Source organism: Planococcus citri, chromosome 2 (genome assembly GCF_950023065.1).
Source record: "Planococcus citri chromosome 2, ihPlaCitr1.1, whole genome shotgun sequence".
In the NCBI taxonomy this organism is placed as follows: Eukaryota; Metazoa; Arthropoda; class Insecta; order Hemiptera; family Pseudococcidae; genus Planococcus; species Planococcus citri.
Window position 1 is genome coordinate 44,605,485 of NC_088678.1, and position 23,126 is coordinate 44,628,610.

Genomic DNA, 23,126 nt, shown 5'->3' on the forward strand with positions numbered 1-23,126 from the left:
TTTTTTTCAACAATAATTATGATTGGGTGGGTGCGATATAAGTTATCCAATGAAAATTGTTTTCATCGAAATTCTTGATTTTGAACAGTTTTGAACCAATCAGATTTGGTTTTCAAAAATGTAAACACGGTGTACTTCATTTAACTGATAAAAACAGATTCTGAACTGATTGAACTGAGCTTAGAGTTGAAATTTGCCGGTATTTTTGCTAATAAATTGCAAGATATTGGAAATTTATGGAAGATTTGTAATTTATTCGTTGTTTTTTTTCCTCACAAATTCCCAAGTTTTTACCACGCTTCAAAATGAGTTCCGTCAAAGGAGCTATGCGTTTAGTAGAGGAGAAATATGCTATGAATGAAATTGATATAATAATTTGGTCAAATAAAATTGACTTACTCGCTTTATCGAATATAAAAGGTAATTATGTAACTGACTTACTTGTTTTATCAAATAAGAAAAGTAACCTTATTTAATTGACTGACTTGCGTTCTCTATTCATATCAACTCAAGTTTGCTGTTAGAAATGTACTTATTTTTACTAATTTCATTACTTAATCTCACAGGAGAAGTTACTTTACATCGACTCGATTGGCAACGAGTATGGTCGCTACCACCTCCTGTAGAGGAATTACGTGTGACTGCATTATCATGGAGACCTGACGGACGTGTTTTAGTAATCGCTTATAATAATCGTACGTGTATAATCATTAATCACCGAATCCTTCAGTACGTTTTCAAAGAAATTCATACTCAAACAAGATCTAATCTCATTTTAGGAGAAGTTCTGGTCGTCGATATTGAGAAAAAAGTAGTCGTCCACACTATAAATGCCCCTCACGACGTTTGTTTCGTTCACTGGACCCAAGAATCTACCGATAATTACAACAGATACGACGAGTATTTACGCATGGTAAGAGATCTATTTGTAATTATCGTTAATTCGCGATAATAGATATTATTTAAACTCATACTTTTTCATTACAGATGTGTGATGCCGAATCAGGATGTCTTCTAGACACCGCCGCTCCAGCGAAAGATTCGAATGACATACCGATAGAAAATTTTCGTAATATCAAGATTTATTCTCATCTGAATTTTCTTTTAATTGGAGTAAGCACAGGAGAGATACACGTTTACGTATTCGGTCTCTTTTGTTGCGGTATTATCGATATCAAACAACACTTACCTCCTAACTCGGAATGCACCGTGCTTTCTGCTGATATTACTCAAAACTTGAAATCTTTCGTCGCTGTGCTAAACGTCAAGTATAACAATATTCAAACTTCAACTTGTATAGTCCTCGATACGAGCGAGTTATTCGATAGATCTCAAGATTTGTATACGATATCGTCCAAACGTGGTTCAATTCTAAACACAGTGAGTAATATAAACCGATCCATGGTGAACATTATAGAAGCCCACGAGCATATTGTTTTGCAAGAAATGCAAATGCAGATATTCGAATATTCGAAAAACAAAGAAGAAGGAACTTTATCGGCCGAATTCATGGAATTGCTATTATTCGGTTTCTATTCTGCTGAATTAGCAACCTTTCTTTTGAACGAATTATCTGATAAAAAACTGAAAAAAATCAGTAGTTCGATAGAAGTTAGCCATTCGAACATTCAAAAACAAATAGTTCAACAGCTGAGACCAAACTTGGAAAAGCTTTTATTTGAGTTATCCATAATGTTAGGCTTATCGAGACTATCGCGAATTTTTCCCGAATCGAGAATTATTATGGATGAAGATCTGATTTACAAAAGTATAGTCACCGCTGGAGCATTTTATATCAAAGCTAACAAAGTATTACAAATTTTAGAGAATTCTTCCATCAAATATAAAACGTTTTTCGGTTGGTTAGGATCGGTAGCTTCAATTATTTCCAACGATCGATCAGGAAATTCGCCGTTCGAAGTGAACCAAAGAGAAATGAATTTTATTTCGAATTATCTCTGCGAAATCGATAGCTCTACGCCTATATTTGAAAAGGATGAATTGGGACAGTATTTAGTAGATAAAGAAATCACATTCAAGAATGCTACCAATTCTCAAAACCTTTGGAGGAAATTTCTATCGGAGAACCCGTGTTTGCAAGATTACGAAATGATAATTCCTAGAACTTTCGATAATAAATCTTTAGTTCAAACACACAAATATCTTACCGACAGCGTTGATATAATTTTTAATAATTTTAGCGAGTACATCAGGAAAGATTTTCCAGTCAGTTACCAAAGCGATTTATTTTCTTCCGAGAACAGTATCGTTCGTAAAATCTCTTGTATCGAGGCTCCCAAACAAGATAAAATTTTCATCGGTTTCATGAAACCTACGAATAACGACGGTTTATTGCAAATCAGCGAAATATCTAAAAAACCGGATGGCCAATACACTACCAGAAATGCCACCGTTTACTTCGAAGAAACCGAATACGGAACGTTCGACCTCATAGATTTACAATTCTACACTCACGAAATTATATCAGTTCTACTAGAGAAAAAAGATTGTTTACACTCGTTTTGTATCCAGTTACCTATCGAAAACATTCAAACTTTTTATAATTTAAATGAACCTCAAAATGTGTTCTCAATTATTGAAAAAGACTGTTTAAAAATAATCGAAAACATGAAATCGTTGAAATTCGCCGTCAGTGGACCTCGTCAAGTATCCGTCATAGTAGCCGAAGACGGTCATCGTGTTCGTATTTTCGAAATGGAAGCTAACGACGAAGAAGAGAATGCAAACAATACGACCAATATGTCCGGAGACGAACCGAACGTGTCTTCCAAGTTGACCAACACCGATGTTTCTATGTCCGACGACGATTTCGTCAGTAATCCTAATTTCGAAGCTGAACCTAAAGCAGATACATCAACGGGAACAGCTAACACCGCTGATGAATCTGACGATAGGATTCACATCGAAAATAGCGTAATTGATTTTGGAGAAATAGACGTTAATAATCTATCTTTAATGTCCGATTTCACCAATATCGAAAATTTACTTCTAGCAAATCACGGTTCGTCGTTGGATACAGATTTAGAACGTGATATCGCCAGTTTAAATATTACATCGCAAAGCAGTAAACAAAATTCTGTAAATGTACCCAACGTTGGAAGCGGCGACTGTACAAGTGTAGACTGTTCTATGAGTATAGATAATAATTAATTTTTTTATGATTTTGCATTTTTCTATGTACCTTATGAAATACGAAAAATAAAACATAAATTTACGTTCTGTTTTATATTCAGTAGATAACAAAAATAAGTAGGTATATAATTAATTACAAAACAAAAACGTAAAAAAAGTGAAAAAATTTGGTTATCACAACGTTTCTAAGAAATAATATCCAACGTGATATTGTACTGCTGATCTAATCCGAGATATGAATCGGACATGAGGTATATGCTCAGTCTTTCTCGACCTAATGAACAAAAAAATGTTATGACTAAATAATATTCAATAAAGATAGAAAATTTCAACAAAATAGCTTACCTGTTTTATCGGGAACCTTGTAAATTAAATTATGAAAGACTTCAGTTCTTCGCCCGAACGTGAACCTTTTCATAGACAGTAAATCTTTCGTTCTAATACAACCTAACGTTAGGAACCAACTTTCATCTTTAGGTTTAGGGAATCTCGGAGCATGAACCCGTATATCCTTACGGTTAACCAGCTGGATCATTCTTAAATTCAGCACGTACTCTCTTCCTGAGTGAACGACAACAGGTTTGTGTAAATCCACGACTTCGATTTTGGGAGCATCAGTCGGCTGAAAATCAACATTACAGTCGATTAATAAAAATTCACGAACAATTTCATCGTGAAATTTATAAGTTTACCTCGTCGTCAAATTTATTCTGTTGTATAGATTCCGATATAGTAAAATTGATTTGAATTTTTGGCAAGTTACAGAGGACCTCGTAAATCTAAAACAATAGTAATGATTTTACATATTGGTTGATTTGTAAAATTTATCTTCAAGGGGAAAAAAATATATATATTTTACCGAATTGATCTGCGATTCAGTGAACTCATTCTGCAGCATGTTCATTAATTCGGAATAATTGTCACACACTGTTTCGCGTAACGCCGGAAGCGAAGGAGGCATAGGGTAACCCCTCGTAAACAAGTACACGTGTCTCTGTTCTATGTGCGGCAACGTTAGCAAAGAATGATTCGTCACCCAACGACCTTGAACCAACATCTGTATCAATTGTTGAGCACGAAGGGTAGAAACCAGCCATCCACGTTCACCGCAGACATCAATCATAGCCTAAAAAAATAATTGTTCACAAGACGAAATGAGTCATTTTAAAATTAAAGCTCCTGTATCACCCGTAGTTTCTTGCTTACTTGTAAAATTCTTAAAGACTGATCCAGAACAGATTTCAAATCAGTTTGATAATCGGTACAAGGTAAAACGAGATGGGAAAAATGGGCCTGTAATAATAAATGCGTTTTCGTATGCGGAGAATCGTACGTAGATGGGTCTACTTTCACTGGACAATATTTCGCCAATTCTCTGTAAAATACAAACAATACGTCAAAACCCTACGTAATTTTTTCGAATTCGTTGCGAATGAGAAAATTCAATTCTTACGCGTTATAAATTTCTTCATTATGACGCACGGGAATCTCGTTGTATTCGGAAGCATGCGATAAAACGTGAAGTAGATCTTCGATACTCATATCTGATTTCAGCTTGTTAGCGAAATGTAGCATGGTATTGTGGCTAATATAATAATACGAAGCTATACGACCAAATGTGGTCGGATACAGAGTACGATCATCCTGCGAAAATAATCAAATTAAAAAATTCTTATTCACTAGTAAAACTTGAAGCTGACGTGAAAATATGTAAATTACCTCGTCCAAAACAACGCAATGCGAGTTCTGTAACGTCGTTACAGCGCCTTTGATCAAATTACTCAGGAAATCATTGACATCTTCTTGCTGCGCCGATGAAATATTATAAAAAGTTGGATTTTGCAACAGTCTACGAAAGAAATAAGTCCACGTGAGGTAATCTACTGCATCTTGACATGTTCTAAGCGTTCCGGCAACAATTTCGGCATTCAGATGATCGGGTAAAACAGCCAATAAATTTGATTCGACGGGGAACGGTTCGTACAGGAACTTTTTATAGAAATTTTTCTTCACATCATGCACCTTAAAATAATACATCAGAGTTATAAATCTTCCCACATTTTTTTTTTTTACATCGAACGTGACTCATCTTACCATTACGACAGCTATGCCTGATTTATCAAACTGCGGTCGACCAGCTCTTCCCATCATTTGCAAAATATCCGTGATGGGCATATCAACATAGCGATGGCTTTTACAGTCGTAGTACTCGGTTCCTTTAACGATAACCAGATGTGCGGGAAAATTTACTCCCCAGGCTAATGTCGAAGTAGCGATTAAAACCTACGATGAGAACATTCGAAGATTAGCTACATTTATAAATTCGGAGTCTCAAGGAGAAAAAAAAACAAGTGAAATTTTACTTGAATATGTTGATGTTCGAACAATTCTTCGACAATTTTACGATCGTTTTCTTGAAGACCAGCGTGATGTAAGCCTATTCCAAAGCCTAATACCATTTTTAAATTATCATCTTTTATCGTTTCCAATATTTTATTCATTTTCTGCAAAGAAATATCACACATTCATCAACAGATTTTTTAAAGAATTGTCTCCATGTTTATTTGACGAAGTATTTTGATGAATAATTACGTGATCTTTGATTTTAAGCCACTGCTTAGGATTATTTTCGGAGGCCAATTGTGCGAGTAAATCCATCGCGGTAAGACGAGTTTGTCTGCGAGAAGACACAAAAACCAGAACAGGCTGAGAAATCGAATACTGTTTAATAGCTTGGAAAACTGGCTTATTCATGGAAGCCATCCGTGCGCAATAATATTTGCCCGGGAAAGCGCTAATATGCACTTCCAAAGGCACGGGTCTAACAGATGGTCTGAAATTGTACATTCCCATCTGTAAAAAAAATATCACGCTGTGTCATCATTTTCTATCACAACAATTCTAGTTATTTAAAAAAATTGAAATATAGGACTAAGGAGAACAACTGAATGATGGAAAAAATGTCCGTACTTCGTCAATTCTTAACCAATTGGCTAAATCTTGCGCATTGGCCAAAGCAGTCGATAATCCAACAATACGAATATTCTTTTCGGTATGAGAAACGATGAAATTTGTTCGAGAAACAATTACTTCCAATACCGGTCCACGATCTTCTCCCAGAAGATGAATTTCGTCTATCACTATCAAGACAACTTTTTTCACATAAGTACGTGTTTGCCAACTACGTGAAATACTGTCCCATTTTTCAGGCGTTGTCACGATTATGGATGCGGATGAGATGGCTTGTATGTCGGGCGTAACATCACCTAAAGAGTCGTATTCGCGTTATAATGTAATCAAATAATAATCCACCCGGAAGACTAGATATAAAATACACGTACCCGTCAACTCGACAACTTCTTTTTTCAGTTTCTTTTGAAATCTGACTTTCCAATCTCTCATACGTTCTTTTACCAGAGCTTTCAAAGGAGCAATATAAACCACCTGAAATAATATTGAAAAAAATCGATGAAAATTCCTCTTCATAGTCATCGTAAGGTATAATTATACGCTATGTGAAATATTTACTTTAGCATCGGGATTATCTTTAAATACTCTGAAGAAAGCAATTTCTGCTACTATCGTTTTTCCGGAACCGGTTGGCGCTCCAAGTAACACATTATTATCGGTATGATATAGACAGTGAAATATCTGAGTCTGAATCGGATTAAAATGCGTAAATTTATATAAACTTTCGAAATCAGAATTCTGCAGAGCGGTCACCGGTAAAGGCTGGAGTGGTAACAATTCTGAAAAAAATCGAACAACAATTCAATCGAAATCTTTACAGATTTATTTGAACAAGACAAAAATACAAACCTGTTTGAACGGGATGCAATTCAGGCAATACGATACTCTGCAAAGAAATAGGTGTACTAGATACCGAGCCTAACCATCTATCACTGGGTACTCGTATCATGTACTGGGAAGGGAGGCGTTCGTGGTCGTGGATTGGAATGGTAAACACCAATTCTTGCACTTCGCCTTTCATTACCTGAAAATAAATTTAAAACCATCAAGTAACACGACAGAAAACTGATAGGGAAATAAGACCAGCAAAACCAAGCAAACTAACATGTTTTCTGGACAACAAGAAATACTCGGAATGATAAATAAAATTATTTTCCGAATCTTCAACCCAGACCCAAAATGGTTCAACAGATTTTCCATGAACTCTATCATTCCACCTGCGAAGAAAAAAATTTCACGATTGAAAATCACTACGAAGTATAAAATACGTATCGTAAAAACAACTAACGTAAAGTCCGCGCGAATTTTCAATCGTATTCTTAATACTCCGCGAGTAATCGGCTGCACAATAGCATTCAAGTGCAGCAGAGGGAACTCTTCGGCACATTGTTTCAATCTTGCGCCCATCTTAGCATTTCTAATCAATTCACCTTCAAATAAAATTCAAAATTTTACTTATAATAAAAGTTGACCGTTTCTTGCAACGATTCCAAATTTACCTATCTCTTTGACATCCATTTCTCTGAATTTTTCGACGGGTATTTCTTTCTTTTCGATTTTATCAAGAATATCAAAAGGTATGGTATGAAATTGACGAAGGGGCGTTTCGAAAAACCACAGTTGCCGTTCAAACATCTTACTGACGCGTAAAAATCTTCCAGCTAAAATTGGATCATTTCTTCTCAATACGATATCGAATAAAGCTCTCATAATACGACTGGCATTCTGTTAAGAAGCAAATAATTCAATTATAAATTCAGAATAGCAATAATATGATAGTAAATTGAGATTCATACTTGAGAAATATACGCTAAATCGGATACTAAGGAGAATGATTTAACGTGGCCTCGAGATAAAAATGTTTGTAACAGAATATTCACTTTTCCGTGAATATTTTCACTTCCAAGAGTAACGTCATATTCGCAACATTGTGGTTGAAGCTGATCCAATTCATCCATTTCTTCATCTCTTACCTAGACAAAAAAATTGATTTATTAAAAAAAATTGAAACGGGTATTTCATCAAATTAGATAGGTATCTACTTTTAATTGCTCAAATTCGGTTGCTTGAGCCAACATTTTAAGAGTATCGGATTCGTTCATGAACGGTTTCAGTAATTCGTTGAAAATCTCAATCGTATCGTATTTAACATAGAAATGACTCGCTGTACGTCCCAAGTCTGAAAATTTCACGATAAAAATCACCACAGGTGTCCTATCACTTGAGCTAAAAAACATAAAAAACAAAACATACCTGTTGGAGACAGTTTGCCAATTTCTTCGTGGTATCTAATCATCCGTAATTTATCTAAGATTTTTGCAGAGTGTACGATGAGTTCTTTCCTTTTATTAAACAACGTGAAATCATTCTACAAAAAATGAAAAATTGCTCGATTAATGGATTCAGGGACATCAAAAGAGAAAACAGAATAAATTTACCTCGACATCGGTATAGTTAATGCCGTATTCTTGAGGGTTTCTTTTCATTCTGACAAACAGGTAAGTGTAACTTAACCATTCTATCGCGTCATCGATGCTGTTGATGGTGCCCAAAGTAATCTGAAATCATTAAATTTAAATTAAATTCAAAATAATTCATTATACTTACAGGAAAATAACCTTTAAAGAAAAGAAAATACCTCTGCATTTAAATTATCAGACAAATACGAAATGAATTTACTCTCAATTGGGAACTGGTTCATCATCAATGATAAATAATGATGAAGTTTACTATGAGATGTAATTATAACACCATCGCCAAATTCGTTGAATTGGGGTCTACCAGCTCTTCCGAAAATTTGTAGAACGTCCAGAATACCAAGATCAACAAAGGAACCGTGCTTAGCATCGTAAATTTCCGTTCCCTAAAATCGAAATGAATAAAATCAAATTCTTATTCACTACAAAGTCATATAATATGTGAATTATTACAAACAACAAAACACTCACCTTGATAATAACCATGTTAGCTGGTAAATTAACTCCCCAAGCTAAGGTAGCCGTACAAACCAATACTTTTACTAATCCTTTGGAGAAACAATCTTCAACCAGTGACCTAGAAAAAAAAATTACTAAAATAAAATCCTCCAATTTAAAATATAAATTTCAAACCAATCATTTATCACTAAACCTATCATGACGTAATAAGCCAGCATGATGAACAGCAAATCCATAGGATAGCAATTCTCCCAACTGCTTGGATTTAACACGATCGAATAATTTTTTCGACTGAATATTTTTATCTTCTTTACTTTCGAACAAAGATAAGTGACCTTTTGTTTGGGCCATTTCTTTCAATGCCATTGCCGTTCTCATCGTAGCATTTCGAGCATGCACAAATACCATAACCTGTAATATTACTTACAATGAAAATGACATTCAACGACAACGACTGTTGATAAGTAGTGAAAATTACCTGCATCCCATCTTTGATCACAGGTAAGAGTGTATCGTAACAGACTTGATTCATTTCCATATTCTGTTGAGCCGGTTTTCTCGATTTAACACCGACGAAACGTTGACTCAAAGGAACTGGCCGGAATCGCGAATCGAAAAAGAACAATCCAACTTGAGGATTTACTCGTAAAAATGCAGCTACGTCCAGATAATTAGGTAGAGTTGCCGATAGGCCCACAATTCTAATCATTTTTTGTGACGTTTCAACCTAATAAATTGGGATACAGTTTAGATGCACTTGATTCCTTTACGAATAAAATCTTATAGGAGTGAAAAGAGGAGAATTATACCTGTCTTAAAGTTCGAGATACTAATGCTTCTATAACAGGTCCTCGATCGCTATGTAATAAATGAACTTCGTCTATTATCAACAGCTTAACAAGACTTGAAAGAGTCGTATCGCCTAAAAACACGAATGCATAATTATGATAAAGAACAACGAATTGACAGTAGTACGAATAAAAATAGTACTATTATACGAACCATCTCCCTTTCTTGTTACTAAATCCCATTTTTCGGGAGTTGTCACCAGTAATTGAGTATTGGCAATTTCTTTTTTGGTCAGTTGCATATCCCCAGTTAACTCTCTAACGTTAATCCCCAATTCTTTCAGTCTAACGCTGAAATTCTGCGTCATTTCGGCAGCTAACGCTTTCATCGGTGCAATATAAATGATCTGAAGATGAACAATATCAATAAAATTAAAAACTCTTCAATACATGAGTCAATTTTAATAACTAATTCCATACCTTGAAATTATCTTTCTGCAGAACACCATGTTCTATATTTTGTTTTATTTCGTGCACCATGGTAAGCAAAGCAATGTTGGTTTTACCAGCTCCGGTCGGAGCACAAATCAGTAAATTATCATTCGAATAATACGCTGTTTTGAAAACGATGGATTGGATAGTATTTAGAGATTTAATACCATGAAATGCTGATTGGCCGATCTGAAAATCATTTTAATTAATACAGCGTCCATAGAAATGCGTTCAAAAAAAGCTAAAAAAATTATTCACTTTATCTAAAGATGAAATGGCAACTCTTTCTGTTTCTAAGTTGCTGGGTAAAGCCGGAGGAGAAACAGGAATATACACTTCTTCGTAAACTCTAGTATCTTTTCGTCTATGATTCTCAGGTAACATTATTTTAGTACCGGAAATGAATCCTAAACATATTTTCATTCGAGAATACGTGTACTAGATGAAGAATAAAATTAAATAAATGATACCTACCAGGTGACAATTTAGCTTCCAAATTGGAGTCGAATACGTTCGGATACGAAATAGTTTTACTTCTTGAGGAGATCGACTTCGCACTTTTTGTGGTTTTGCGTCCTTCAGTCGAGTTGTAAAAGTCGGATTTCGGCGATCTGAAAATGGTTTGGAAAAAAAAAATGAATCAACAGTCGTCAACAATGAATCAATTATTCGCAAAAATAGTTCTTACTTCTCATACATGTACTCATTTTCTTCTTCAAATTGATTCAATAATTCACCGAGTTTTTCCAGTTCCATGAGTGACAATGTCTGAACGCCTTGCAAAAACACATACAAATTATTATTCAACTTATCAAGAACATTAATTTACAAAATAAAAATAAATCGAAACTCACTTCTTTTTTTATTCGAAGATTTGCAGTGATTTTGGATACTTTCACGATGCTCGAGTAAACTTTTAACAAAATTTACATTTTTTGGTCCGAACACATCTGTTAACTGAAATCGGGCAAACAGAATACTTAGAAATACGATTAACATATATACATGAAGTGAGTGAATGAATGTACCTGTGATTCTAAATTTTCGTTCGATAATGTGGACATTATCAAGTCCAATATACCGAGCACTACTAATTTATAATTAATGGAATCATAAACTTCTTCGCTTAAAATTGCTCTCAACTGTTTTTCAATCCAATTTTTACCAATCTGTAGAACAAAAAGAATTATTCGCGCATAATCTTATGAAAAAAATTAGAAACTATTCAATAAAACTGGAAGTTGACTTACCACATTAGATTCGGTTTTTGATTGAATATCATTCGCATCATTATCATAGTAAAACATCGATCGTTGTTGATTACTTGATTTAACTCTTTTTACTACTTTTTTCTTAGAATCTTTGAATCTTGACTTCAATTTTTCGTTTTTCAGTATTTTTTTCAACTTTTTCAGTAGCATTCTCTGAACAATATTTTTGTTCAATTCATATACGACTGATTCAACGGGCATTCTGCACATGATAAATGCTCTGTTTACTTTACAACTATCACCGGCGTAATTGTTGGACCCATCATTTTTCAGATCAATGTTGATACATAACGTAACAAGCTCATCGGAAGGCACGTCACTACCGTTAAAACATTCTTTTTTCTCGACAGCCATTTCCACTGCAGGATCATTCAACTTTTCATCAAACAGCATTTCTTTAAATATTATATGCTTATCGGATGTGTTGGAGACGTTGAATTTCTTCAGGTTTTTCCAACTTTCTTCTTTATTGAATGATCTGTTATTCGTGAAACTGTTACTTGCGCTTTCTTTTCCTTTGGAATCTGAACCAAGGAGAGATTCCAAATCCTCGATTCGATCTTTAAATACTTCGTACCATCGGATATTGAAATCTTCCAATCTTCTATCCGAGAATAATTTTAATATGCTGTTGACCGTCTGAAAAAACAAAATAACTGTTACTTCATCGAAACAAGGATATTAAATAGTAAAATAAAAAAGAAATATTGTTACTTACAGTCGTAACACTGTAGATATTTTTAAAATCAGAAACATGAAATATTCGTTGAAGTTCTTCTTTTCGATTCGTAGATGTCTTTTCTTTCACGTACAGATTGAAAATGGTTAAAGTTGCAATTTCGAGTAATTCGGATTTCTCATTAATACCTGTTGAAAGGAAACAAAATATTTCGTCGTTAGCTTGACATTGGCTTGACTGCATAATTAAACAGATTGTATTACATACCAGTAAATGACGATACATCTGTTTTTAATTCGTTTAGTAGTGTCTGCACTTCCGTTTCACTTTCCAAACACTCATCCATGAAGGAACAAAATTTTGTCCACATGCTACGACTAATAAAACAAAATTATACATTCATACCGAAAACGATACCAAATTCATGATAAAATTAAGCTTTCTTCATCTTACTTTTCACTGGTTGTTCGTCTTTCATCAAGGATAACATTGTTACGTTCTTTATATTCGCTTATTTTAACTTCGTGAAATTTATCGACACTCTGAGATACATATTGAGTAAAAGAGAAATCTAAACTGAATGGAACGCTGCTTTGAGCAAAACATTCAAATTCATTAGGATCTTCTGGTGATATAGAATCGTCAGCACAAGAATCATTTCCATTTTCCAACGCATAGCTAGATGATGGAGAAGAAATGTTCAAGTTCGATTCAACATTATTCAGAGCGTTCTTGTTGGGAGACTTTCGTAGAAAATTCAGAATTTTGTCGGCGATTTCCTCCTCCATTAGAACTGAAACATGAATGCGAAAAGTAGCATGCAAATTGTGCTTTCTAGTCACGCTTTCTTATGGACAAAAATTAGATGAATTCGTGAAACATACCTTATTGAAAATAATAATTCGTTTTGTGATGAAAGAAAAAACATTAGAACTTCAGTTGCATATTATAAAGGACCGGCAAAACAGCACGAGATGCAGGTGGTAGCGAAATTTGACAATTTGCAAAAAATTGCTTTCGTAGTGGTAGGTCCAAAAAAATTGCAGGGTATGTGATAAGAAAAGAAAACAAGCCGCAGACTGCTTGTTGAAAAATTTTGCATTTGCAAAGCTTATACTGGAATTTGATTGGTTCAAATAATCAGAATCGATCTTTATTGGTCCATCTTGAATTTTTAAAGATGGCTCATTGGTGAATGTTACTGATAACAGAAATCACAGATAGACCATAGAGTCCGAACGGCTCCCGTGTGCCCGTACGTATGTATATACGCGTATACGTGCGCGCGCGTGGGGGGGTAGTTTTCGTCCATGTTTCACAACTTGTAAACAGTTAAAAAACGCAATCCGGCAAGCTGCCTCCGTGGCGGCATAGCTATGGTATCGGATTGCTGTGCAAGAGGTCTTGGGTTCGATTCCCGCGTCCGGCACAAATTTTTTCAAAATTTTTTTTCGTGATTTTTATTTTTACAAGTTGAATTTTTACGGAAAAAGTAATTAAATTATTTTTTTTTGCTTTCAAACAATGAATAAATGTATCAATATTATTTTTCGAATGATATGCCGAATTAGGCGAGGCGAAGCCGAGCCGTTTAAAATTTATATTTCATTCGATGAGCATTACTCCCCTTGGTGAGTTCAGACGGAGGCTGGACATTTACCGTGTATGTAGCACTTGCGGTTGTTTATAAAAAAATTGTACTCACCGAGGCCGAAGGCCGAGGGAAGTTAACAGACATAGTATGAACTATGAACAACAAAGCGACCCGCGCAACCGAGGCGAAGCCGAGGTGAGCGGACACAACGCCCCCCAACACTAAGGCCAACACTAAAATTTTACTCAAAAAAAAAAACTCATCAATAGCCTAAATCGTAAGATACTACGTATTCAATTATTGTACTCGCGTCGCGCGCTTTGGGACTTTGGGAGCCGTTCGGACTCTATGGTCGAGCGAAATCACATTCGTAATCTGACCAATCACAAGACGCATAAGCACACTAGCGCTCTCTTTTTTGGCTAATCGTCGGTTTGTTTCTGATTCATACGCATTATTTTTCGAATCGAAAATGAAAATCGAAGACCCATTTTTTTTACAGAAATCCTTGAAAAATTTTCTGTTATCAAATGAAAATTTGTTCTTCGTTGTTCTTTGTTTGTACTCAGCTTTAAAATCGTATCAATCAATTTTTTCAGAAATAACGTGTGTTAATTTCGGAAATACTGAGTAGTTAAATTCGATCAGTTCTAATATTGAAGACATAAATTTACGGCCGATCAGCGTAAGATAATCCTTGTATTCAGTTGAAGTGACAGCATCTGTATGAGCTTTTGGTAAGTAAGTTACTGCCCCCCTCTACTTATAACGTATCGATAACATAGCAAAAATTTGTCTGTTTGAGTACTGACATGTACGAAGTTGAAATTGATTTTGATTGTTCCTGAAGTTCGTTATTACTGTACGTGTTATAATTTCAAGTATACGTTACAGATCAGAGTTGCGTTTACGCCATGCATCGTCCACGATATTTCCGAAATACTGCGGTTTACCACAACAGGAATGATCCACATTCTGTACGTTTTGGCTTCAACGGCGCGAGTCCAAGTCAAATGGCGAGAAATACCTACAGACGGGCTTCTGTGACACCATTCTCTCCATCACCTAATAGGTTCGTAATTTCATATGATCGTGCAAAACGTGTAAAGTATTGCTCGAGTATTTCATCAGATTACGTAAAATTATGTTCTCTAAGTACTGACTATTGTACTTCGGTTTATGAACTCATGTAATTTTCCAAATTTCAGATTTGTAGATCGCAGTAAATACGTATGGACTGCTAATAAACAGCAGCAGACACCTCAACCGCAACAACAACCACCATCGTCGTTACCATTACCATCACCTCAGCAACCAACTCCACTGCCAGTACAAACAAAGCCGATACAGCAACAGCCACCCGTTGATAAGCAAAATACACCTCAGCAACAATCAGCACAACATGTGACCAAGCATACAATAGTTAAGAAAAGTAATCCTAATCGTAAAGACTTGCCACCTTTATCTGCAACTGTGACAGATCCTCCAGAAGTTGTTGCCAATGATATTGCTTCAAAGCTTAATGAAGAAAAAGTATACTTAATAAGTAAGTCAATCTTGATCATGTAAATGTCGCCTTTCGTACGGGGACATGACTGATATTTCAATGTTGAAATTTTTTCAGGTAAAGTAGTTTCTGTGTTGGGCGTTAAAAAAGCTGTTAGGTTATACCAAGAAACCCGAATAAAAGAAGCGAATGGCGGTATTTTAGTTCAGGTAGGAATCGTTATCACTTCAAAATTGAATCTGCGACTTTCTTATAATTTGTCTCGTTTTTTTCTTTTCGTAGAATGGAATTCGTCGTCGTACTCCTGGTGGTGTATTTCTTACTTTACTGCGTGAAACGAGCTTCATATCTCCAGTGGAAATAGACAAAATATTCCAAGAAATAAAACGCCATGAATCAAGCTTGAAGTGACCCATTTTCGTGACTCATCGTAAAATTTCAGACCGTCTGGTACGTAAGCATGTTATTCATTTTGAATTTACATATTTCAAGATCCCTTTTTATTTCTTTTCTTCCGAATTTGCAGTTTTTAGTTGGAAAGCTATACCCAGCGAGCATTTTTTGTAATGACTATGGTTCGGATAATATTTTTAATATTTAATTCTTGCGTTTAATTTTTTCCTTTTTTTTTTATTTTGTATTAAGTATTTGAATTAACAAATTAGCGACATCTTTGTATATTGATTGATTTTCAAGAAATGTTGAGTTTTCTGCGAAAATTCAATTTTACAAATGTTTAAAAGTTTTATTAATGTATGTATGTAGTTGTATCTACATTCGTAAGTTCTGCATGTATTTATTTGTACATATTGTAAATTTTTTCATTTTGTTATTTATTACTGTTTTTAAGTATATTGTTATTGAATTTTATTTACCAAAACGGATTTTAAATTAATTTTAAATTGAAACGAATGGTTTAAGTTACAAAAAACTTAATTTATTGAAACAATATGCGCATAAAATGCTTTAAATTCAATTTACTATTTTAAATTATTTATCCAATAACTACGGAAGATGGCATACTTTTTGCCATAAATTATTTTTCATTCGGATAATAGGCAAAGAATTAAATCTTTTATCAGTCGAACATTTTATAAATATTGTAATTTCAGGTTTCGCTCCCCGTTTTTTAGAAAAATTGTCTTAAAATCGTCTAAGTCTAGAATTCAACATAATAACTCATTTGATTTTCGTATATATCGACTAGCTTTTTCCGGTGACTTGTGCGGTTTGAGTAACGTAATATTGTAACGTACCATTCAATCCTTTATCTGTTGTTATCAAAGAAAAATTTGTAGTATTATTGAAAGGCTCGCCTTGAATTTGTAGCCTTTTGTCGATCTCTTTTATTATTTTCATATCAAGATATGACATGATCCAAGCTCTAAGCGTTTCTTTCGCGTGTATATTGTTACTATGTGACCGTCAAGCATCAAAATGGTTTTCAACGAAGCATTTTAACAATGCCTATTAACGTAGAACTAAGAATTGGTCATTTCTCCGAAAAAATACTATTTGAAGATCATTTTTTTGATGAAATACCTGATCATTTTAAAAATATCTTATGCATCAAATGTATTAAATTATTTGGTGTAAGTTTGTTTGTTTGTTTGTTTGTGTTTTTTTTTTTTTGAAAATTGGTATTGAAAATGTTTTTTTTTTTCAATTTAAAATACAATTGAATACGTTGATCATTTCTTGACCGTATTATTAAGACTGAGAACGTATCTAGTCGTAATTTTTTAAGTACCATTTGTATTCCTCTATAATATTTAATTCTTTAAGTTCAACGTAAACCATAAATGCGTGAGAAATGATCAAATGACCTGAATATCCAACCATTAAGGCCACACGAAATCAACGCTTTTCAATCAATTGGATTCTATTTTTGAAGAAAAGTGACTTATCTTTGCGCAAGTCTTCTGAACAAGTGTTTGGCTGTGTTACTTGTAATTTTTCAGGTACAACTAAATAATATTGGTATTTTTGAAGTGTTTTGATATTTTATATGAGCTTACAGAATTCAAATACGAAAATTTTTGTTGAAAATTGTTTAAGAAATATTAGGTAAAGTTATCTTTGGAGACCTAATGTAATACGAGTTTATTTACGTGCTGATTATGTTTGGTACCTGCAATAATTATGTTTTTGAGATAACTATAATAGGTTATTTTGCTCTGTTGAAACTTTAGTTTCATTTAGGAATACACTCAGACGGTAATTTAGAACTTCTTTTTTTATTAACCATGTTATAAATTTTCCATTACTTATATCTGTATTGAATGTTGCAAAAATTTTATTTTCCTTGGACTAACTTGAAATGATAATAAACTTGTTTACTTTTATGCGTACATCTTTTTTTCTAATTCATTGAAAGTCGATATTTAGAGCTTATATTTCAACTGCGAAACGCAGGCAACATTAAAAACAAAAATTACATGAAAACTGTACATAATATATACAACGAAGTTTTCTTAACATATACGTACGTACTTTAAAAGTATATTACTTAATCAATTTCAATACTTCGCAGAGGATCTTTTTTTTTAGATTTTATAACCTCGAGCATTTTTTTCAAATTACTAATGACATATTCACTAGTTTGTTGACTATCCATGTTCAGTATGATTTCGTCCATTAGACCATTTATTTCTAAAACAGCATTTATTTGCGTATTATTATCGAGCGCTCCATCGGAAATCACTGCTTCAGCGGGATCATCTTCATCGTCGGATAAGTGATGGAACTCTAAAGCCCTATCATCGGGTTCTGCGCGCGTTCTATCATTGGAGTCACTGAAATGACTGATAGAATCATTTACGAAGGTAACTGTATCATTGACAACAATGACATCATCGTCGATACTTCTTTCCAGGTACGCGCAAAGGTAATGAATATGATAACACATATTCCATTCGATAGACGAATCGGTACAGGAACATACATAGCAGTGAACGCAGGTGTTACATTTATCACAGGAAATTTCGCATTTGCAGTCGGTATTCTGTTTTTTAATTTCGTAAACAGTTTTTTCAGTAGGCGAAATTAGTATCCAGCCACCAGATTGGTTTATCGCATTGGAATAACTTTTCGCAATAGAAACATCGTGGTTCTTCTTTAAACATTGTTGTTGTCGAAATATTTCCGCTTTAGAGTAGGCAACCTTTTTATTGAACAGTTTCTCTCTTAGAAATCTGTACAGAAATGAAATACAATCGTTCAAATCACCGCGTTTTTTGAAATTAAAATAAATTACTTTGATCATCTTGCAAACTTTCTCTAAATCACTGGTGTCTTTCAGTCCTAATTGCATTTGGTAGCATCGGGCCCATTTAACCACATTCTGCAAATAATACTTGCAGAAGTATTGGCCATACTGAGAGGTATCTTCATCTCTAGTGATTGTTTGCACCGTCTTGTTCAGCAAAGAAGGAAATTTAGCAGCATCTGGTTCTTCGGATAGCTCTTTAAGCATATTGGTAACGTAGCTTTGTTTTTCCTGATTTTCAATTTTGTTCATATGAGCCACCCATGTTTGATTCACACTCCATGGACTATACACATGATATTCAGGAGCACCCATAACGCTGGTCCAAGCTTTGTAATACTGCTCAGAAACGCAAGACATGAATATAAACGTTTTCAACATGCCAAGTCTCGATTTCAAAATGGTAAACAGAGTGTTCAGCGTAAATTCACTATCGTTGTTGGTGAAAAGAAAACAACATGGAAATGCCTGATGATCATCATCCAAAATGAGCAACATAATTAAGTGCAAATTATAACTGATCTTCGATGTACGATCGAGAATCACGGTATTTTTATTGTAATGTTGCAACAAGTCGCTCTGAGTTTTATTCATCATTATTAAAGCGAAATCATCGGGCTCAAATTCAGGATACGAATCGTCTGTCTCTCCGAAAGGTTTATAAAATACGACTGGATTTTCCGCGTCCGCGTTTTTCAACGCATTTACGAGTTTATCAACATTGTTTTCATCGCCCAAGTTCACATCTCCTCTAATATCGATTTTAAATCCTTTGGAAATGTTATACAAGTCTTTCAGCGTCAACATATTTATTCTAGGATTGATGCCGCGCATCGAATTCTTGAGCTCTTCCAATAGGACTGCGGGAGGAACATTTTGCGATAATTTATTAGCAATTTCGGCTCTCACATCAGCCGTTAAACTAACGTGACAAAGTTCATTTTCATGTCCGACGTGGGTTCTGTAAAATTTTGCGGTGCATACATTACCTTTTTTGTTGACAATTATTTTTGACGGGCAATAAGCACCAATTTTTTTCGAACCTTGTTTCTTCAGCAATCTTACACCTTTACTCTTGGATCTAAAATCACCCGAACGGTGGCACTTGTATCGTTCGTGATTATATTTCCGTCCACATGCAGCCACGTATCTACAATGGTTCTCTTTTTCGATTGCTGTTTTCCATTCGTGAAACGTGTTCAATGAAGTGAACTCAATTTTCTCGATGTTCAAATCGATCTCATGAACTTGGATATAATGCAAATCCAACTCCTGCGTCGAGCCTTCAACGTCACAAATGCAACATTTCAAAGCTCTGAACCTGTTCGCGTGATGAGATGATGTATCGTTTTCTTTGCATTTCCCAGGCATTTCCACATTGTGTTTATGCTTCGCATGACGTTTTAAATTATAAAATTTGGAGCACACGATTCCGCATTTATCACATGTATATTGACCTAGAACGTACCGAAAACAAATTAATTAATGAAAAGAAAAAACGAAGAGATGCAGGACTTCACTCAAATACTCACTTCCCATGACGATAATAGATGAATTATCAATGTTTGATTAAGAGTCTCACATTTCAATTGAAATGCTGCTGCTGCAAAATAGAATTTTTTGATCAGTAACAATAACGAACGAACTAATTTTCAAACCTTCAGCTACGAGGGATCATGACGAATTTACAAACCTGTCTCAGTGTCTCCGTAAAATTTCTAGTACTTTCACGATTCACAATATTCATACAACAAACAATGAATGACTATGAATAAAATTCGACATTAAACTTTAACACCGTTGTTTTTCTCTTTTCCATTAATCCAATACTCCAATAATTATAATTAACATTTGTTCAATAACTGAAAAATTCGAATACGAAAATAATTTGAAAACGAAACACTGCAGTTTTCTCAAAAAAAAAAAACTGATAAGGTACGGGTACGATGTTTTGAACTTTTGAAAATCCGAAACCGTGACGTAACGTTTTTCTGATGTGAGCTCACAAGTCTTTATCTTCTTATCGTTCTTGGCGAAGTTTTTCGTAAAACGTCATGGTCTTCGCTGATGAATGAATTTTCGGTACAGGAGTCCTCCGCTTTGACTTCATAAATTAAGTGTTTTTCGGATCAAATCCCAAATAATTTATTAAATTATGGCCATTGTAGGTAGAGTAGGCAATTTCAAGTTATTAAAGAGCAAATCATCACCCATCACTGTCCAGGTAATAATTTCATTGCTATTATCATCTCCAATAAATGGATATCGGTGTCATTATTATCACTCGTAACAGCCTCTTGTAACCTTCACAACAAAAATTTCGAAAAAATTCATTTGTTTCATCTCATTTCGCTATGTTATTGACATATTAAGGATTAGGCGGTTACCGCCGAATCAGTACATTTCAGAACCCTAGTTTATATGGTGTTTCTTATGTTACACCCTTCTATAAGCGAATGTGTTTATTCCACTACAATACACGGTAATTCTTGATGTCACTTGAGTGCGAAATAGTTGAAAACATTTTATTTAAATGTTCGTCGTTGTATTTCCTAATGTATTTGTGTTCATATCTCCCTGTTGAACCTGTTTTTATTATTCTAATACGTGTTCTATGCATTTAAATTTTACAGGTCTGCTCTTTAGGAACTGACGCTGCAGCAGCATGGAACATGAAGAAATCGGTCGGTTTTTCTTATCGCAATATACACTGTTTTTCGTCAATGTATTCATTATGATGTCAATTATTTGATGCTTTCAGCTGTACGCGGCGATGGGTGTTGCTGCAGGAGGAATTGGTGCTTTGATGCTTGCTCTAGATCAGTCCGTCAAAGCGTACGATTGGCCCTGCCATCCACCTCACTATCCTTGGTCTCATAAGCCTCTTTTGGGTGCTTTCGATCACGCAAGGTATATTGTTATTCTATCACATCTTCTCATTCTTGATCTTGATATGCTAATATGAATTATTTTTTTGAATTCAGTATACGAAGAGGTTTTGAAGTGTACAGAAATGTATGTTCGGCCTGTCATAGTTTACAGTTTATTCCATTCAGGCGATTAGTTAATGTTGCTTACACTGCTGAGGAAATCAAAGATATAGCCGCTGAGTACCAAGTAAGCCAAATATTTTTTTGTGATCATTCATGTCGGCGTTAAAACACGTCCGATTGCGGAATCTAAGAGAAAGTCAGGTTTATTCACTGGCCTCAAATATGTAATTACTAGAAAGTCGCATTCGCCACCAGTAAATTCTATTACTTGATTTTTGTGTTGATCGAGTGTTTCATTTTGCAGCATCATGTTAAAATTTGTATTTTCCTATTTTCATTTGTGGTATAGTCTGTAGTTTTACTGTATTCATTTATTATATTTGATGGTTTCCCACAGATACAAGACGGTCCTGATGATAATGGAGACATGTTCATGCGTCCTGGTAAACCGAGTGATTACTTTCCTAAACCATACGTCAACACTGAGGCAGCTAAAGCTGCAAATAACGGCGCTGCTCCCCCTGACCTGTCTCTGATTGCATTGGGTCGAGAAGGAGAAGGAGTATGTTTTTGACGTTATTATTGATACATTTTTTCGATTTACTTTTAATGTTCTATGTCTGCGTAGGATTACATTTTCTCTTTGCTGAATGGCTATCATGAGGCCCCAGCTGGTGTAGAAGTACCCGAAAATGGCAATTACAATCCATATTTCCAAGGAAGTGTTATCGCAATGGCCCCGCCGTTGTACGACGGAGTAAGTTTTTTTTTCATTTTATTTTTTATGATATGCATTTTAAATCGTACTACTGCTTTAATGAAAACTACGATTGCTAGATTATCGAATACGAAGACGGAACTCCGGCGACAAAAAGTCAGTTAACAAAAGATGTTGTCACTTTCCTTGCATGGTGCGCTCAACCAGAGATGGAAAAACGAAAATTAATGGGATTAAAAGTTAGTTCATCTTTGAAAATATCTTTTATTATTCTTTTCCTCTATGATACTTCTACTGTAATTGTGAAAGTACTCATTTCATTCATGTGTTGTGTTTTTTCAGTTGAATTTATTCTTAATACCATTCGCTGCTATATTATTCTATATAACGAGGCTTAAATGGGCACCCCTGCGAGCAAGACAAGTTATACTTAAAGAATTAGCTAAGCAAACTAAGAAAAAGTAAACCGTGAATGTTGATTGATGCGTGTATTAGTTTTTAATTATGTAATAAAATGTATCCGAAATACATTGATATTTCTGCTGGTTATTGCATTTTTTCATAAAACTCGAATGTATGTTTCAAATAAATATAATACTGTTACAATAGAAAGGTTCACAAGTTTTTTTTGTACATCTCGAGCAAATGAAATTAATTACAGTTTCTCACCTTGAAAAATCCAATGAAACGAAATCTGTGTTTCGTAAAATACTGATCGAGTATTAAATATGATCCGATAAGATTAGTATCACCAAAA

At 34.6% G+C, this 23,126-nt stretch overlaps 5 protein-coding genes across 6 annotated transcripts; 3 read left to right on the forward strand and 2 right to left on the reverse strand.

Annotated features, from left to right (window-relative positions):
- The first annotated feature begins 135 nt into the window (after positions 1–135).
- Positions 136–3,236, forward strand: LOC135835964 (anaphase-promoting complex subunit 4-like). Its single transcript, XM_065350494.1, has 4 exons — positions 136–420; positions 567–695; positions 780–913; positions 988–3,236. The coding sequence occupies exons 1-4, from the start codon at positions 306–308 to the stop codon at positions 3,169–3,171; spliced, it is 2,562 nt and encodes an 853-aa protein (XP_065206566.1). The 5' UTR covers positions 136–305; the 3' UTR covers positions 3,172–3,236.
- obe (obelus) lies at positions 3,232–13,405 on the reverse strand. The gene is made up of 38 exons (XM_065350490.1): positions 13,174–13,405; positions 12,743–13,082; positions 12,557–12,666; positions 12,329–12,477; positions 11,590–12,249; positions 11,368–11,508; positions 11,194–11,296; positions 11,028–11,115; positions 10,814–10,950; positions 10,598–10,746; positions 10,328–10,528; positions 10,062–10,254; positions 9,869–9,981; positions 9,538–9,786; positions 9,253–9,470; positions 9,072–9,177; positions 8,762–8,986; positions 8,562–8,681; positions 8,377–8,491; positions 8,166–8,302; positions 7,920–8,096; positions 7,623–7,848; positions 7,412–7,553; positions 7,229–7,340; positions 6,973–7,147; positions 6,682–6,902; positions 6,495–6,597; positions 6,124–6,419; positions 5,746–6,006; positions 5,517–5,657; positions 5,248–5,436; positions 4,873–5,175; positions 4,607–4,797; positions 4,360–4,528; positions 4,013–4,279; positions 3,846–3,932; positions 3,499–3,775; positions 3,232–3,427 (listed from the first exon to the last, which is right to left on the reverse strand). The coding sequence occupies exons 2-38, from the start codon at positions 13,075–13,077 to the stop codon at positions 3,339–3,341; spliced, it is 6,975 nt and encodes a 2,324-aa protein (XP_065206562.1). The 5' UTR covers positions 13,078–13,082; positions 13,174–13,405; the 3' UTR covers positions 3,232–3,338.
- A 962-nt stretch (positions 13,406–14,367) lies between these two features.
- LOC135835973 (phosphorylated adapter RNA export protein-like) lies at positions 14,368–16,066 on the forward strand. 2 transcript variants are annotated; one of them, XM_065350506.1, is made up of 6 exons: positions 14,368–14,624; positions 14,778–14,955; positions 15,092–15,429; positions 15,508–15,599; positions 15,673–15,840; positions 15,917–16,066. In XM_065350506.1, exons 2-5 carry the CDS (start codon positions 14,798–14,800, stop codon positions 15,799–15,801), a joined length of 717 nt encoding a protein of 238 aa, XP_065206578.1. In that variant the 5' UTR covers positions 14,368–14,624; positions 14,778–14,797; the 3' UTR covers positions 15,802–15,840; positions 15,917–16,066. The 2 variants fall into 2 exon arrangements, with proteins under 2 accessions (XP_065206578.1, XP_065206577.1); XM_065350505.1 differs by having other exon boundaries at positions 14,372–14,620.
- A 1,701-nt stretch (positions 16,067–17,767) lies between these two features.
- Positions 17,768–20,590, reverse strand: LOC135835966 (uncharacterized). The gene is made up of 3 exons (XM_065350496.1): positions 20,352–20,590; positions 20,191–20,261; positions 17,768–20,115 (listed from the first exon to the last, which is right to left on the reverse strand). The coding sequence occupies exons 2-3, from the start codon at positions 20,195–20,197 to the stop codon at positions 17,900–17,902; spliced, it is 2,223 nt and encodes a 740-aa protein (XP_065206568.1). The 5' UTR covers positions 20,198–20,261; positions 20,352–20,590; the 3' UTR covers positions 17,768–17,899.
- A 112-nt stretch (positions 20,591–20,702) lies between these two features.
- Positions 20,703–22,918, forward strand: LOC135835972 (cytochrome c1, heme protein, mitochondrial-like). The gene is made up of 8 exons (XM_065350504.1): positions 20,703–20,882; positions 21,292–21,342; positions 21,420–21,568; positions 21,643–21,775; positions 22,049–22,213; positions 22,280–22,408; positions 22,489–22,608; positions 22,712–22,918. The coding sequence occupies exons 1-8, from the start codon at positions 20,814–20,816 to the stop codon at positions 22,832–22,834; spliced, it is 939 nt and encodes a 312-aa protein (XP_065206576.1). The 5' UTR covers positions 20,703–20,813; the 3' UTR covers positions 22,835–22,918.
- Positions 22,919–23,126: the final 208 nt, after the last annotated feature.